The 18241-nt window shown below is 40.7% G+C and overlaps 1 protein-coding gene across 4 annotated transcripts in view; it reads right to left on the reverse strand.

Annotated features, from left to right (window-relative positions):
- The window catches only part of npnta (nephronectin a), a 198362-nt gene that overhangs the window by 30005 nt on the left and 150116 nt on the right, over positions 1-18241 (reverse strand). For all 4 annotated transcript variants that reach the window (XM_034187626.1, XM_034187627.1, XM_034187628.1 and 1 more), the window contains 2 exons: positions 11634-11756; positions 5217-5657 (listed from right to left, as the gene is read on the reverse strand). In XM_034187626.1, coding sequence (XP_034043517.1) covers positions 5217-5657; positions 11634-11756 — 564 coding nt within the window. The remainder of the gene's footprint in view (positions 1-5216; positions 5658-11633; positions 11757-18241) is intronic.

Raw genomic sequence — 18241 nt, forward strand, 5'->3', positions numbered from 1 at the left:
TGTGTGTGTGTGTGTGTGTGTGTGTGTGTGTGTGTGTGTGTGTGTGTGTGTGTGTGTGTGTGTGTGTGTGTGTACATATATATAAGCACAGTGGAATGTCTATGACGAGTGCTTTCATGTGGAATGGGTAAATTAATAATAGGAACAAAATAAAAACAGTTAATCATAATTAAATATGTTTGCCTTTTTATAATACGTAGGACAGCGATTGCACAGGTGGCCTGACAAACATTTCTGTAGTCAGGAATAAAACCATGACAAACCATTTTATCTCCTGATGTTCCACTTTGAAGCTTTACTGCAACTCAGATGTGGGTTGAAGAATCTTAACTTCTAAAGTAAAACATTTTTCTCCACCTGATTCAGCAATCAGAGATAAAAGACTTTTACTGGCTAGCAGCAATTGTGTCGATTTTACACACTGTTAAAAAAACGAGTACAGCTGAGGCGTAGCCGAGGTGTTCTTCCCTCTGCCAGGATCTTATTCACATGAATCCTACTTCAGTCTAATGGTTTGAATAATCACTCAGCGGTGTCTCTCCTCTTTGGTCGTATTCAAAGCTTTGCTGAAAATCTCTGATTTGTTTGGCCGCGCCGCTGTGGAGCGAACGATTAGATTGATGTTTGGTTCAAGCAGCGCGGACAGGTGTTAATGTAATCTTCTCTCTTTCCTTTTTCTAATTATGTGATGCCATCTGGCAAGGTGAAAGAGAAGCGCACTATCTCATCGCCTCTTATCATTCACTCTGTTGCAGCATCTCGCCCGCTCTGTGTCAGTGCAGCTTAGAGAGACATTTTTGAGAAACATGCTGCGCAGTGTTTGCAGTGAAACCGGAAAGTTTTCACAATGCTTCACTTTTTCCACATTTTGTTATGTTACATCCTTTTCCCAAAATGGATGACATTAATATTTTAACCTCAAAGTTCTACACACAATACCCCATAATGACAATGTGAAAAAGTTTAGATTTTTGCAAATGTATTTAAATAAAAAATAAACAGACATCACATGTACATAAGGATTCACAGCCTTTGACATGAAGCACAAAATTGAGCTCAGGTGCATCCTGTTTCCACTGATCACCCTTGAGATGTTTGTACAGCTTAATTGGAGTCCACCTGGGGTAAATTCAGTTGATTGGACATGATTTGGAAAGACACACACCTGTCTACATATAAGGTCCCACAGTTGACAATGCATGTCAGAGCACAAACCAAGTATGAACTCAAAGGAATTGTCTGTAGACCCCCGAAACATGATTGTCTCGAAACACAAATCTGGGGAAGGGTACTGAAACATTTCTGCTGCTTTGAAGGTCCCAATGAGCACAGTGGCCTCTATCATCCATTAGTGGAAGAGGTTTGGATCCACCAAGACTCTTCCTAGAGCTGGTTGCTCGTCTAAACTGAGCGATCGGCAGGGGAGGACCTTAGTCCAGGAGGTCACCAAGAACCCGATGATCACTCTGTCAGAGCTCCAGCATCCCTCTGTGAAGAGAGGAGAAGCTTACAGAAGGACAACCATCTCTGCAGCAATCCACCAATCAGGTCTGTATGGCAGAGTGGCCAGATGGAAGCCACTCCGTAGTAAAAGGCACATGGCAGCCTGCCTGGAGTTTGCCAAAAGGTACCTTGAAGGACCCTCAGACCATGAGAAACAAAATGCTATGGTCCGACGAGACAAAGATTGAACTCTTTGGCATGGATGCCAGGCATCATGTTTGGAGAAAACCAGGCACCATCCCTACAGTGAAGCATGGTGGTGGCAGCATCATGCTATGAGGATGTTTCTCAGCAGCAGGAACTGGGAGACGAGTCAGGATTGAGGGAAAGATGAATGCAGCAACGTACAGAGTAGGCATGTGAATCTCATCACTGATGACGTTTCGATACGCACCTCGATATACTACCAGCGATACGATACATATGACGATATTGACGATACTGATAATACTGACGATACTGACTATACTGACGATACAATGCGATACAATTCACCCCTGTTTCTGATTTGATGCGATTTGATATATATTTGATGGCGATTCAATTACGCATACTGCAATACAATGTGATTTGGTGCGATATGATTATGGATGGGTATTGTTAAGATTTGATCGATATCGATGCTATTATCGATTCTGCTTATCAACCCAATTCTTTATCGATTCCCATATCAATACCTCTTGTAAATTTTCTGTGTACTAAAAGTAGACTTTACAGGTTTTCTATGTCAACAACAACACTGAATCTTAAAGTAAATAAATATGAAATTGGTCACTGGATCCTTGATCTCTGAACATAATTAAAAATCAACAGAATCTGTATATGGTCACTGGATCCTTGATGTACATGGTGGATCCTTGATCTCTGGACATAAATAGAAATAAACAAAAATCTGTAGATTTTGTCAAAAGCATTTCCTTTCAGATATTGACACAAATGTAACTCCATAGACTCTGAGCTGAGCTCTTCAGCAGGCTGCGCTGCACGTCAGGATGAAATTCATAAAAATGCAGGATGTTTCATTTTGGTGGGGGGTTGGGGGGGTGGGTTTGGTTGGTTGTAGTTTATTGTTTATATTATAATGTTTGGAAAGAGGGGTCATTTAAATTAAAATGATGATTTGACCGAAATCTTGGTGGCTCTTTGGAGCTATGCACTTCATCCCACAAAACAGAGGATATTATGATTACATTATATTATTATTATTATTATTATTATTATTAATAATATTTCCTTTACCTGATGGACAACTTCAGTTTACGCATTGGGTGGTGCTTATGCCAGTGGACTTGTCGCGTCTGAAAACCAGCGAAGCAGAGAACCAGCGAACAGCTGGTCGAAGCGCTGCTTCATTGCTTCAAGCTTCAAGCAGACAGCAGTCTGCAATCAACGTAGAGAGATAATTTTCTCGATAAACACCCTCAAAACAATAGCCACTCCGGTGTCCCGAACCATCCGTGGTGCATTCAATGTGCCTCGGAAAAATCAATGCCACTGAGCAGGCAGTGAGCGATGCAATATGATTCAACCCATCAATTGAATCGATGCACACTGAATGAATCGATGCACTTGCATTGCGCACATTTGTATCTAGACACCAATTTGTATCGATTAATCTCCACATGCCTAGTACAGAGACATCCTGGATGAAAACCTGCTCCAGAGCGCTCTTGACCTCAGACTGGGGTGACGGTTCATTTTTCAGCAGGACAATGACCCTAAAGAAAATTCTCTGGCCTGATGAGACAAAGATTGAACTCTTTGGCATTGGCAAAGAGTTCAGTGAAAGAATGAATTCATAAATCAATGAATTCATTCAATCAATCAATGAATGCCAGGCATTGTGCTTGGAGGAAACCACGCACCGCTCATCACCTAGTCAATACCATACGGTGAAGCATGGTGGTGGCAGCATCATGCCGTGGGAATGTTTTTGAGCAGCAGGAACTGAGAGACTAGTGAGGATTGAGGGAAAGCTAAATGCAGCAATGTACAGAGACATCCTGGATAAAAACCTGCTCCAGAGCGCTCTTGATCTCAGACTGGGGTACTGGTTCATTTTTCAGCAGGACAATGACCCTAAGCACACAGCCAAGATATCAAAGGAGTGGCTTCAGGTCAACTCTGTGAATGTCCTTGAGTGGCCCAACACATTTTATTTTTAATAAATTTGCAAAATTAAAAAAACTTTTGTCATTATGGGGTTCTGTGAGTGGAATTTTGAGGGAAAATGAATTTATCCATTTTGAAATGAGGCTGTAATAAAATGTGGAATAAGTGAAGTGCTGTAAATACTTTCTGGATGTGCTGTATGTGCATTCAAAAGTAAATAAGTGATGCTTGAAATAACATTTATGTTGTTGATACATCTGGACTAAACATTCCAAAGTGTAGAATCCAAGGCTTGGACCCAGGTTCAAGGAATGAAAACTAAACTAGAAACATTATATTTTTAAATATTTTGGATATAAATATGATAAAACAAAATTACAAAATCAACATACAAATAAAGATGTTAAAGTAAAGATGTTCATGAGTAATTAAAATAGTCCTTGCATGTTTCTCTCTGAAGCATCTTTAAAAGTCCTGCTTCTAATGGTGTCCATTTCTATTCCAGGTAGATACAGACAGGAACCATAACATTTGGTGAAGGTAACACTAATTTTCTGTTTTCTTTCAGTGTGTTTCTGATTTATAAAATGGAAAAATGGAATAGCCAGCACTCTTTAGGATTTAATATTTTGTTTTAGACGGTGTATGCCAGTTTAAAACAAAGACTGATGATGCGGGGGGAAGGTAATTGGTATTCAATCCCTGTGTTCGGCAGAGCTCGGCGGAACATTTGGACAGACAACCATTTAGTTGAACACGGCATGCATTTGTTAAATCGAGCCCCCTCAAATTATTTGCCTGAGTGAAATTTTCTTACCTTAACCATTGGACCTTAACCGTTAAAAGGGCCATTAATTCTGCCCAATCTGTACATCATTATGTGAGGACAGACAGTTTAATTATATTCATCCCCTCAGGCCTATATTACAACAACCTGTGAGCACTGACGCACAGATCTTTTATTAGATCTACAATTATGTGGAATTACACATCTGACAACAACCTTTTTTGTTTTTTTTTAACTTTAATTTCAAACATAAGTGATTTTTAGTCCAATCTGTTGTGTATTCTGTTGTGTATTCTGTTGTGTGCACGCAATGCCGTCTAGGTTACATTGATGATTGATTGATTGATTGATTTTATTCATAATGAATATGATAATGTTTTAACTTCGGGTCAGGCTGACTTTGCTCAACTCAACAAAAACAATAGTACCTGTGGACAAGAAGACAATAAGGGCTACGGCATCTGAAATTTGACCCACTTACCTTGATCTTCCCCCGATGATTGACCTCTGGCTGACCTTGCCAGGACGAATCTGTAATTCACCTATGTGTATGCCACATTTGGTCCAGATCGAATTGACAACCAGTTTCCTCAAGGACAATCTGTCCTTAATCCCTAATGGTGTACAACTGAGCCCAATGCAACACCCACTGGAGCACTGCTACATGAACAAGTGATATAAAGTTTATCATTACAAATTCTTAATATGTTGCTTTTGTGCATTTAGGTCAAAATATTGCCATTAAAACACGAAGGTTTTCCCCTTTAATGACACGACTTTAGATGTGTTGTAATAAAGTAAAGCTCTTTCTTACTGTGGACATCCCCCCTCTGCTTGGTGACCTCCTTCTGGATGCTGTTGTCCACAGGGGTGACCTCTGGTTTTGGTGGGTGTCTGGTGGGAACCTCAGGCCCGGGTGAGATGTAGGGTTTCCGTGTGGGTGCGATGAAGGGTTTCCGTGTGGTTGTTGGTGGTTTCCTGGTGGGGATAAATGGCTTCCGGGTGGGAACTGATGGCTTGCGTGGAGCCGGAGTGAGCCTCTTTGTTGGCACAGGTGCTTTGGTCGTGGTTGTGGTTGTGGTAGTGGTAGTCATCGTCGGCATTGTTGATTTGGGGATAAATGGGAGGAACCTTTGTGTGACGAGTGGACGGATGGTTGTAGTGGTCCTTTTCTGGTCTAAATCAGGGATGCGATTGTGATGATTTGGAGGCACTTTCCCAGGTCTTGGGGGGTCAATAACCACTTTAGGAATGGCTGAAATAATAAGAAAAGGCAGATGGAGCACTGAAATATGAGCACGTAAAAGTTAATGAGGTGTAGAATTGCTAATTATCTACAATGATTAGCCTGATTTTGCAGAGAAGAGCTTCCTCTCATCTACTGAGACGTATCCTGATTACAGTTAACTAAATGTTGGCGTCCTAAAACAAATTGGCTGAGTCAAACCGGCTCTGCTGCCGGCACGGCTACATCCTGGCACGCAGGCAGGCGCAACGGGCTAGAGGAGCCCTTGCAGTGGCAGAGGAGGTGGCACAGGATGTGGATTTCTTTTTCTAACGTTATTTTTTTTTTTCTAGAGGACGACAGTGGAAATAAGTTTGATGCTTTATTGTGTTATCTTCTGCAATTTTATATACTGTACATGGTGTTTATTTTATGTATGTTTCTTATTGCCAAATAAATCAAATCAAAAGATGCACAACCCAAAGCACTCCTTGACATCATGGCATACCAAATCATGGAGAAGTGGCCATTCCAGTGCACTGAGGAGCGCTTCCAAAGGATCTGTTTCTTCAGCTTTGTAAAACTCAAATCATGCAACTGTTAGAATGGACTAAGCAGTGGGTCGCTCCTTTGAATCTGGTCTGCTTGAGGTTTCTTCCTCAAATCATCAGAGGGAGTTTTTCCTTACCCACTGTTGCCTGTGTGCTTGCTCTAGGGGTTGGTAAGGTTAAATTTTACTTGTGTGAAGCACCTTGAGGCAGCTTTGTTGTGATTTGGCGCTATATAAATGAAATAAATTGAAATTGAAATGCCAGAGCCTGTCCAGCGAAAGATCATATGCTGGTCATTCCCTCAAAGCGAGATGGAAAGCTGTATGTACTCCTCCTTCAACGCTGGAGGAGAGGAGAGTGGATCTATTCGGTTGCAAAGTCTGATGTAACGCATCATGTGATAAATCTCCTTCCGGACCCAAACAAAGAAAATGTGTTTTTCTCTGCACTCGTTGGTTCTGGCAGCGTAGTGTAAATAGTGAAAGAATGCAACAGTGTTTTGTGCCCATGTGGACCAATCGACCTGAAACTTGTTTTTCTATAGGTTTCTAACTAATGGCAAAGAAAAAGTAAAGTAGAGTAGAGTAAGGTAAATAAACACGACTATATTAGACATGTTACTGTCAAGTGGACCCAACAGATAATGTTATTGTCACCTTCGCAAAAGTATTTAATTTAGATCAGTGATTGCAAGTGGGACGGGTATAATTAAGAATCTATAACTTATTCATTATTCAGTTCACATTGTGCCGGAACTAGCTGGTGGTCGGAGATAACAGTTCTGACCACTTACCATAACGAAAACACATCTGCTTTTGTCTCGCGAATGCTCCATTGAGGAAATTAGATTATTCTGACTATTTACTCAGACTGACAACAAATATGACAAAAGTAAGTATTTTTATGCACTTTTTGAGGCATTGTTTGAATGCAGAAATGCGCGGTCCCATGTTATTAAACAAACGCACCCAAGCGCATGCTCCACGGTGAAAAACGAGATTAGCTACCTAATCCGTGTCAGAGTCGGTCAGAGTTAGATGATTTAGCCAGACTGACAACAATTATGAGTAAAGTAAGTACTTTTATGCATTTTTTGTGGTATCTTGAGGCATTTTGTGAAGGCAGAAATGCGCTCCAACCTCAAAATGCACTTCTGTGACATAAACCTAATGCACCCTGTCTTCTTCTCTGGCATTTAATGGCAGCCGGCATCCTGTACCATTTGCAACATTTACACACATCACCCGACCAGAATCAATTGAATTCAAGCCCTTTTTAACCCGTTCTGGTGCACAAGAAAAGAAGTTTGTTAATGTAAACAAAGTGACCGGCTCAGCCATCGCTGTAGAGAAACCCACGTGCGTAGTTTGTTTGGGTCCGGAAAGAGATTCATCACGTGACGTGTTACGTCATGCCTTTGCAACTGAATAGGGGCCAATAATGATGAGAAACAGCTTCATTTCCTGCGTGGTCACTCTGCTGGACAATGTTCTCTGGAAGTTGTGAGTGCACTACTACCAGATAATAACATCCTCTCTTTTCTTCATTTCTTCTCCTCCATGGAGCCACAACAGACTTTCTTTTAAAGCACTGTTATTATTTGCAGTGGCTACAGTCTGGACCATTTCCACAGCATCTTTTCACATAATAGCAGCCCACAGCCATTATGAGCACTTTGTTTGCAAATGTGTCATCAATTCAGCGTGATTCAAAGTGTAAGCTGTCGCTAATTCACATATTTTGTCACAAATCTGTGTCTCCTACCACTCGCCAACAGTCGCAGCCCACTGAGATACTACACTTAGTCTTGATCCAGGACAATTCAAAATCCAGACAGCCTGATTCCTCATTCAGCTTCCCAAGAGCTGCAATCAAAGCATTCATTGATTCCACAAAAATCAAAACTTCAGCCACAAAACCAGTAAACCTTTCCTCACCAGCAAAGACAGCTAAGACACTGATTTCCATAACCCCCGCCCAACACCCAGTTCACACAAGCATTGAACAGTGTATAGGAGCCAGAACACATCCCTGCCAAACACCAGTACCCAGTGGGAAAAATGTTGAGATTCTGCCACTACTCCACAAAACACTCACAGTAACTGTGTATTCGCTGGCTATCATGTTCATCAAATTTTCAGGGATGCCACGAATTTTCAGGATTTCCCAGAAAGCAGCATAGTCGCCCGAATCAAACGCTTTGAAAAATTCAACATAGGCTGGAAAGAAGCACTGCTGAGCAGAGCTGGGGTACCTTGGACAGTGAAGGCAAAATCATATTTTTGCTCATTAACTGCATGAAATAGGGACACAACCTTTTGTCACAACTTACAACAGACTTAAACGCACCTGATAAGATATCAGATGAGTTTTACATTGGCTTTGAATTTTGAGATTGAACGCTTTGAATTTATACTAGTATACAGTATGTCTCTACAGGCTATTTCAACTGTACAATCTGAAGACAGGAACATTTGAAATATTATTTAGGTCATCATCAGGCCATCCGTTGCAGATTTTTTTTTTTTTTACCCAGAATTAAGTGGGAAATTTATCTGTTCACAGGTGGGTAATTCTATGATAACAGAATTACAATCACAGCATATTTTTAATGCTAAGATACTAGGTGGCCAGATTTTGCTGTCATTGTAATTCCGTTACCGTAGAATTGCCCAGGTTCTCCTTATAGTTATTGTTGTTACTTCTCCCTCTCTCCTCTTGCTTTCTCTCCAGTCCCAGTCTGTCTGTCTCTCCCTCTTCCTCTCTCTGCTCATCCTGTTTAGTCATTCTTGATGCGCTCATAGCCAGAGGCCACACAGCGTCAGGCTGAAACTGCTCAGTGCGCAGAACAATCTCGATATTCAAACAGGCGACTGTGCCCTCGAGAGCTGCTCTGTGCTGATGTCATCACAGGCACAGCGCCTTTTGCTTTGTTTTTCCGCACACATCAGGGGCTGAGATAGCAGAGTGCACTGTAGGGATGGGGGTCAGGTTCATATGGATTTCATGAGTGAGCACTGAGGCTGGATGAAGGCAAGTGATTTGAACTCAGGTATTGTCTTCTCAGGCTGCAGACAAGTTTGATACGTGATACACAAAATGGGCATCGCAACCTGAGTGCCACATCACTCACAGTGCACATCCTCTGGGTGGAGTGATGGATGTGCACTAACATAGGATTCACCTTCTACTCCACGGATCCTGCTGCACATACTTTTGTGATAATGGTTTAGAAAATATATTTTCCTGTCTGTTATGTGTTTTGTAGCAGACAAAAAACTATGAGAGGTAGAGCTCGATCCTCTGCCAGCAGAGGAGACTGGCCACCAGACAGAAAGGAAGAGAAGAAATAAAAAAGATAATTTATTTTCACAGCCATGCAGTCTTGCAGATGCGTGGCGGGAGACATGCACAGCAAGGCAGTTTTGACTTATGGTTAAAATTTTAAACAAACTAATTTCGGACAAGTTATCAAAATTAATGTCACCTCTGTCATTTTTACAAAGTGAAAATATCAGCTATATGTTTTAGTTTTAAAGTAATGCACTAATTTTGAAGGTTTGAGCATTTACAGACACATGCCAGAAGGCATTATGGGAAAATGAGCTTCCTGTCATCAGTGGTTGGCCAGTTTATATATGTAAAAACCAACACAAAAGTTACTGTAATGTGTGTGTTGGTTTTTACAAATAAATCTGTATTTGTAAATATGTCTTTTTTTTTTCATTTGTAAAAAAAAAGGCAATTTGAAAACTGAAAATTCTGTTTGTTGTGTGATTCAGCACATAGCGAATGTGTGGCAATTGGTATTCACAGTCCCATCCAGTAGATGGCAGTGTTCATGGCAAACTGCCTTGCTGTGCATGTCTCCTGCAACAAGTCTGCAAGACTGCATGGCTGTGAAAATAAATTATCTTTTTTTTCCTCTTCCTTTCTGTCTGGTAGCCATGTCTCCTCTGTTGACAGAGGATTGAGCTCTACCTCTCATAGGTGTCTCTCTGCTACAAACACATAACAGACAGGAGCTAAAATGTATGATTTCAGGCTTTACAAATGTTTTTAAGTGTTAAGCTTAAAATTTTGTGGACATTTGATTTTAATATTGAAAAGGCCATTTGGTGTAGATTGTACATTATTATATCTCAATCAAAAGTGCCTCAATCACTCTCATTTGTGACATTGAAGTGCAAACTGGCACTCTCAGTGAACAGACTAAGTTTGATCCGCATCTGATACATAGCCGTTTTGATCCATATTTTGTATTCGATTTTAGCTTATGAAAAGTCACTTCTAACAGGACTTTCACCTTGAACATTTTTTCCAAGGTAAAAATTTGTGGAATTGGAAACATGTTGGCAGCAGTTTGCACCCTATGAGCATGGTGCTCTAGCAAATCTGGGTTATTGTCCACACAACCTGATGGGTCTGTATGAACTTCTTCATTCAAAATAGTGATGGTGAACTTCTACACTGCCATCATTGAGTCCATCTTCTCCTCCTCCATCATCATGTGGTACGCTGCTGCTAAGGACAGGAGCAGACTGCAGCGTATCATCCATGCAGCAGAGAAGGTGACTGAAATCTGCCATCCCTGCAGGACCTGTACACTTCCAGGGCCCTGAGGTGAGCAAGGAAGATAGTGGCCGATCCCTCTCACCCAGGACACAAATGTTTTGTCACCCTCCTCTCTGGCAAATGGCTGAGGTCCATCAGGACTAAAACCTCAAGACACAAAAACAGCTTCTTTCCGTCCACTGCTAGACCTATAAATAATGCCAGAGACCTCCATTTACCCTGCACCTCCCACTCCCACAAAATACAGATTGATCATCCTTGCACTGAAAGGTACTGTACATCTACATGCCTTTGCACAGCTCCATTCCACTATGTTATATTTATTTGACAATGAACATAGTTTTGGCTATTTGTCTATTTGACTCCTTCACTTCTTACACAGTAATTTTTGCAGAGCAAAATTTACTCTGTTGGGATAACATTTGGTCCCAGTCCAAACAATCAACTCTATCACAGTGTAAAATCAACTCTTATTGGAGTAGACACTTGATTTGACAAGACGGTAGAGCTGATTTCACTCTATAACAGAGTGCATTTTACTCTGTTTAGACTGGGACCAAATGTTACCCCGGCAGATTATATTTTACTCAGAAAAATTTACTGTGTACAGAAGTATTTTTCCTTTTTATTGTTATTGTTGTATATGCACCAATGACACCAGATCAAATTCCTTGTGTGTGAGAAGTTACTTGGCAATAAATTTGATTCCAATGCTGATTCACTAACTCACCCACTCATCCATATTTTTGCTGTCAATTACTTATGCTTTTACCAGTGCAGAAGATTAATTTATTATTATTACTATTATGACGTGCTATGAAGGCTTTGTGTCTTTGTTTAATAAGACAGACACAAAAAGGGTTTTATCATGGATCCTTACGTTTGCAGTCATGGCCAAGCCCCCTGAATCCATCTTTACATTTGCACTTGTATGAGCCCAGTGTGTTGTAGCAGGTGGCGAAGCTGCTGCAGTGGCTCTGACCCAAAGAGCACTCGTCCACATCTGAAAGCAAACACGGCAACATTCATTGTGGGTGAAAAAGTAAATCGCTTCAGATAAGAGTAGAATACTGCAGGATAACTGCTTCACATCCACTTCACGGAGGGTTCTGAGTTTATGTTGCGTGCTGCGGTAGCGAGGCATTTAACCAAACATCAGCCTCCGCTCTCTGAATGTCAGCACATCATCAAGAGATTCACCCAGTGAAATCCTGACTGAGCCACTTTGCTGCAGACATTTTGAAGCATTTCAATTGAAAACCACAAATAATGATCACTTCTTATTTCTCTCTTTTTTAAAATCTAAATTAATAAATAAAAGGCTGCTTTTCCAGATGATGTTTACTGACAGTGAGCTTCAAAGTAAATACAGAAATCTGTTCAGAATATAAATTCAAATATTTGATTGCAGGTATACATATTTATGATGCATGCTGCTGAAGTTTTGGCAGCAAACTCGGAATCTCTAAGTGAAGTCAGTGTTGTCAGGATCATGTAGAGACTGTAATCCCGCTGGTGCAACTTTTGTTCAGGTATCAATCAAAGCAAAGTTCACACAGCTCTTCCTTTAGCTCATTAAAACAATCAAAATGCACAGAAACCTAGGTGTTTGAGGAAGTGGATAGACTTAAATAAATTTGCTCAGATGGTGCAGTTGTAAAGATGTAAAGTCTGGGATCAGTTCAACAGGATCAATCCTGCAGCAGTCTGGGGTTAGTGTGTTTCTCAGTAAGTCCCAAGTTAGCTTTTCTTGTTACCCAAGGCCAACATATGGTCATCAGGTACTGTGAAGGCTTTTTGTCCGTCTGTCCGTCCATCTGTCTGTACTCAGCATAAGTCCAGTCCTATTACTGCAAGAGTGTTGAAATTCACAGGGAACATTCTTGAAAACAGACCTTGGACACATTCAAAGATGGCTAACTTTGATGTATTTTAAGAGCTTAAAAAGTCACTTTAAATGTGATCCGTTTTGTTTTTGAGGGACACAGGTGACAGTCAATCAGAGTAGAGCTGCAGCGTGACGTCAGTCGCTGGTCTCTTCAAATCCACTTCCTTTTGTGTGTTTATATACATGTTTCTCATATATTATGTAAAAGCTAGCAAGAAATAAACACTTCTAAAACTGAAAACATTGTTTTGGGAAGCTATTAACACCTCTGAACTTGTTTATAAGACATTTTACAAAGGTTAGCATGGTGATGTCACTTCCTGGTTTAGCTACTTGCTAATTACTTCATTTGGTATATTATGTAAAAGCTAGCGAGAAATAAAAACTTCGAAAACTGAAAACACTGTATATGTTACCTGATAACACCTCTGGTGTCATTTATAAAACATTTTGTCAATGTTAGCTTGCATGCTAACTTTCACTAACTCAAAGATAACTTTCTATGGCATCAAATTTATCTCATTAATACCTGCAAATGCAGAGGGTGGTTCTACAAATATTAGTCGATTTGTACAACTTCCACTCTGAAAACATAAACATTGTTTTTGATTGACCGACTGACAGAGGGGTTTTATTGAACATGTATAAATTCTACCTAAGACAATAGGATTTTAATAATTAGTTAAAGTGCAAATTATAAAGAACACCATGCTCATACGGCCGAGGGTATTTTACAACCCCAATTCCAATGAAGTTGGGACGTTGTGTGAAATGTAAATAAAAACATAATACAATTATTTGCAAATCCTCTTCAACCTATATTCAACTGAATACACCACAAAAACAAGATATTTAACGTTCAAAGTGATAGACTTTTTTGTTTTTGTGCAAATATTTGCACATTTTGAAATGGATTCCCGCAACACATTTAAAAAAAGCTGGGACAATGGGAACAAAAGACTGAAAAAGTTGATGAATGCTCAAATAACACCTAATTGAAACATTCCACAGTTGAACAGGTTAATTGGAAACAGGTGAGTGTCATGATTAGGTATGAAAGGAGCATCCCCAAAAGGCTCATCCGTTCACAAGCAAAGATGGGGAGAGGATCACCACTTTGTGAACAACTGCATGAAAAAAATAGTCCAACAGTGTAAAAACAATGTTTCTCAGTGTTCAATTGAAAGGAATTTAGGGATTCCATCATTTCAACACATGCTGCCATCAAAGCAATGCCTTTTTCAGGGACGTCCCTGCTTATTTCAGCAAGACAATGCCAAGCCACATTCTGCACGTGTTACAACAGCGTGGCTTCGTAGTAAAAGAGTGCAGGTACTAGACTGGCCTGCCTGCAGTCCAGACATGCCACCCATTGAAAATGTGTGGCGCATTATGAAGAGCAAAATACGATAACAGAGACCCCGGACTGTTGAACAACTGAAATCGTACATCAAACAAGAATGAGAAAGAATTCCACCTACAAAGCTTCAACAATTAGTGTCCTCAGTTCCCAAACGCTTACTGAGTGTTGTTAGAAGGAAAGGTGATGTAACACAGTGGTAAACATACCACTGTCCCAGCTTTTTTGAAACGTGCTGCAGGCATCCATTTCAAAATGAGGAAATATGTGCACAAAAACAATAAACTTTATCAGTTTGAACATTAAATATTTTGTCTTTGTGTTGTATTCAGTTGAATATAGGTTGAAGAGGACTTGCAAAGCATTGTATTCTGTTTTTATTTACATTTTACACAACGTCCCAACTTCATAGGAATTGGGGTTGTATTTGTTGTTGTTTTAATCTCAGTATTACGTGATGTCATGTCCATTTCAAGTGGCACATGAGAAAAATAATTGCGACCAGTGTTAACATGATGTGCAACGTCACGTATAAAAGTCACAGTATGGACAGCACACTTGCTGTTTACACATTTCCAGAAAATGCAGAGTTTGACATGATAAATACTAAATTATTTGCTGACTTCCCTTTAAGGCATAAATGTGCCATCATGTGGCGTGTTGCTACACTCAACAAAAACATAAATGCAACACTTTTGGTTTTGCTCCCATTTTGTATGAGATGAACTCAAAGATCTAAAACTTTTTCCACATACACAATATCACCATTTCCCTCAAATATTGTTCACAAACCAGTCTAAATCTGTGATAGTGAGCACTTCTCCTTTGCTAAGATAATCCATCCCACCTCACAGGTGTGCCATACCAAGATGCTGATTAGACACCATGATTAGTGCACAGGTGTGCCTTAGACTGCCCACAATAAAAGGCCACTCTGAAAGGTGCAGTTTTATCACACAGCACAATGCCACAGATGTCGCAAGATTTGAGGGAGCGTGCAATTGGCATGCTGACAGCAGGAATGTCAACCAGAGCTGTTGCTCGTGTATTGAATGTTAATTTCTCTACCATAAGCCGTCTCCAAAGGCGTTTCAGAGAATTTGGCAGTACATCCAACCAGCCTCACAACTGCAGACCACGTGTAACCACACCAGCCCAGGACCTGTCCCGGTGTACCGGGACAGGCACACATGCAGACTCACGAGCGCAGAACACGCCCCCTCTTTTGAGGCGCTTATGATGGAAGTTGGTTTCTCGAATAAATTTTATTGCATATTGATTTATCGCCCTCCAGGTCATGCTGGGACTTTTCTTAAGGATTTTACTGATTTTTTAACATCTATAATTTGTCTGGAAAAGGTTTTGATTATTGGTGATTTTAATTTACACATTGATGATGACACTTCCAGCCCAGCTAGGGAACTTATATCAATGGTTGAGGCTTTTAATTTTAAGCAGTACGTGTCAGGCCCCACCCACACTAAAGGTCACACCTTGGATTTAGTTTTTGCATTGGGCTTGCATATTGCCAATGTGTGTGTGGAGGATGTTTTTCTGAGTGACCATTGCTGTTTTCTTTGATCTGATGGCCCCACCTGACCTTAGATCAGTACTTACTAGGGTGGAGAGGAGGATTATCACAGACGCAGTCGCTATGCAGTTCTGTGATAAATTTGACCCTTTACTTTTTAGTGAATTTACTGAAATTGATGGCTTTATGCACTGTTTTAACAGCCATTGTGCTATTATTTTGGATCAGATAGCACCACTTAAAGCTAATAAGGTTTCCCATGGCCGATTCTGTCCTTGGATTAATGATGTGATTATGAATCAAAGGAGATTATGTCGCCAGATTGAACATTTATGGAAATCAACAAAATTGGAGGTCCACAGGCTACATTTAAGAGATCTAATATCCTCCTTAAATAAGATGTTAGAGGAGGCCAGGGAAAGCTATTTTTATCGGCTGATTGCCTCAAATAAGAGAAATCCCAAAGTGCTCTTTGACACAATCAGCTCTATTGTGTCACCTGCTGCTGCTGTAACTCCTGTTCTTCCTAAAACAAGTAGTGATGAGTTCCTTAATTTCTTCATTAACAAAGTCAGAGTCATAAAAGATAGTTTGCCGCTCTCATTGCCCTCTTGTTGTGATTCCCGGTATTTGGGACCTCCCACTCAATGCTGGACCTCTTTTAAGCTTGTTACAATTGAGGACATTCTATCTGTCATCAACATAATGAAACCAACCTCTGGTATTTTGGATGTAGTTCCTTTTAGATTGTTTATGAATGTTTTTGACTCTATTGGGCCTTGTATTGTTAAAATTTTCAATATGTCTTTGTCGACTGGTGTGTTTCCTTGTTCTTTTAAACATGCTGTTGTGGAACCACGGCTAAAGAAAGCAGGATTGGACTCTATGGAACTGAAGAACTTTAGGCCAATATCAAAGACCGCCTTTTTGGCTAAAGTCTTGGAAAAGGTGGTCTGTGTCCAACTTAAATCATTTTTGCAGACTAACAACATCTATGACACATTTCAGTCCGGGTACCGTGAGTTTCATTCCACTGAAACTGCCCTGTTGAAGGTGTCTACTGACATTATGATGGCCGCTGATAGTGGTAAATGTTCTGTGCTGGTTTTATTGGATCTGTCATCTGCATTCGATACCGTTGACCATGACATTTTGATTAATAGATTGCGGGATACGGTTGGCATGTCAGGTCCTGTATTAGAGTGGTTTAGCTCTTACTTGGTTGGTAGAACTTTTAGTGTTTCTGTGAACAATGTGGTGTCTGAATCTGCTGATCTTTTGTGGGGTGTCCTGCAGGGCTCAGTCCTGGGTCCGATTTTGTTCCTGCTGTATATCCTTCCTCTTGGTAAGCTGATCCAGCAGTTCTGCGATGTGTCCTACCATTTGTATGCCGATGACTTGCAGCTGTACTGTTCTTTTAAGACAACTGAAGCACAGAAAATTTGTTCTCTCATTAGTTGTCTCACTAAAATTACAGAATGGCTTACTGAAAACAGCCTGCAGTTGAATTGTAATAAGACTGAGACATTGATTGTAGCTCCAGATAGTGCTATGTCTGTCATTAAGAATCACCTTGGTAATCTGAGCAGCTCTGTTAAAGGCATCCTGCATAACCTGGGTGTCATTTTGGATGGAGGGATGTCTTTGGAACATCACACCAGGCAGCTCGTTAAGAACTGTTTTTTCCAAATTCAAAACATTTCCAAATTACGCAAAATGGTGGCTTTTAATGAGCTAGAGATGATTGTGCATGCATTTGTTTCTTCACGACTTGATTATTGTAACAGTCTCTTTACATGCCTCAGTAAGAAAGAGCTGGCCCGCCTGCAGGTAGTGCAAAATTCTGCTGCACGACTTCTTACCCGCGCCCACAGGAGAATGCATATTACTCCTGTCCTCAAGTCTTTACATTGGCTCCCTGTTTTTTACAGGATAAATTACAAAATCCTCGTGCTGACCTTTAGAGCTCTACATGGGCAGGCACCGGAATACGTTAAGGACCTGATCCAGCCTTATGTTTCCAGCAGGAGTTTGAGGTCTTCCAATCAGAACCTGCTGATGGTTCCCCGAACTTGTTTTAAAATTCGAGGGGACAGATCTTTTAAAGCTGTGGCACCTCGCCTCTGGAATGAGCTTCCCTCTTCTCTTCGCTCACTAGATTCTGTGGATGTTTTTAGACAGCAACTAAAGACACATTTTTTTTAAACTGGCATTTTAGTGTCAATTTATTTTATTGTTCTATATTTGTATGTGTTGTTTTTATTGTCTATTTATATCATGTGAAGCACTTTGTGACCTTGGTCTGTGAAAAGTGCTATATAAATAAAGCTTACTTACTTACCTCCACATCCAGCATGTTCACCTCCAAGATCGTCTGAGACCAGCCACTCGGACAGCTGCTGAAACAATCGGTTTGCATAACCAAAGAATTTCTGCACAAACTGTCAGAAACCATCTCAGGGAAGCTCATGTGCATGCTCGTCGTCCTCATCGGGGTCTTGACCTGACTCCAGTTTGTCGTCATAACCGACTTGAGTGGGCAAATGCTCACATTCGCTGGCATTTGGCACGTTGGAGAGGTGTTCTCTTCACGGATGAATCCCGGTTCACACTGTTCAGGGCAGATGGCAGACAGCGTGTGTGGCGTCATGTGGGTGAGCGGTTTTCTGATGTCAATGTTGTGGATCGAGTGGCCCATGGTGGCGGTGG

Source organism: Thalassophryne amazonica, chromosome 15 (genome assembly GCF_902500255.1).
Source record: "Thalassophryne amazonica chromosome 15, fThaAma1.1, whole genome shotgun sequence".
NCBI lineage: Eukaryota > Metazoa > Chordata > Actinopteri > Batrachoidiformes > Batrachoididae > Thalassophryne > Thalassophryne amazonica.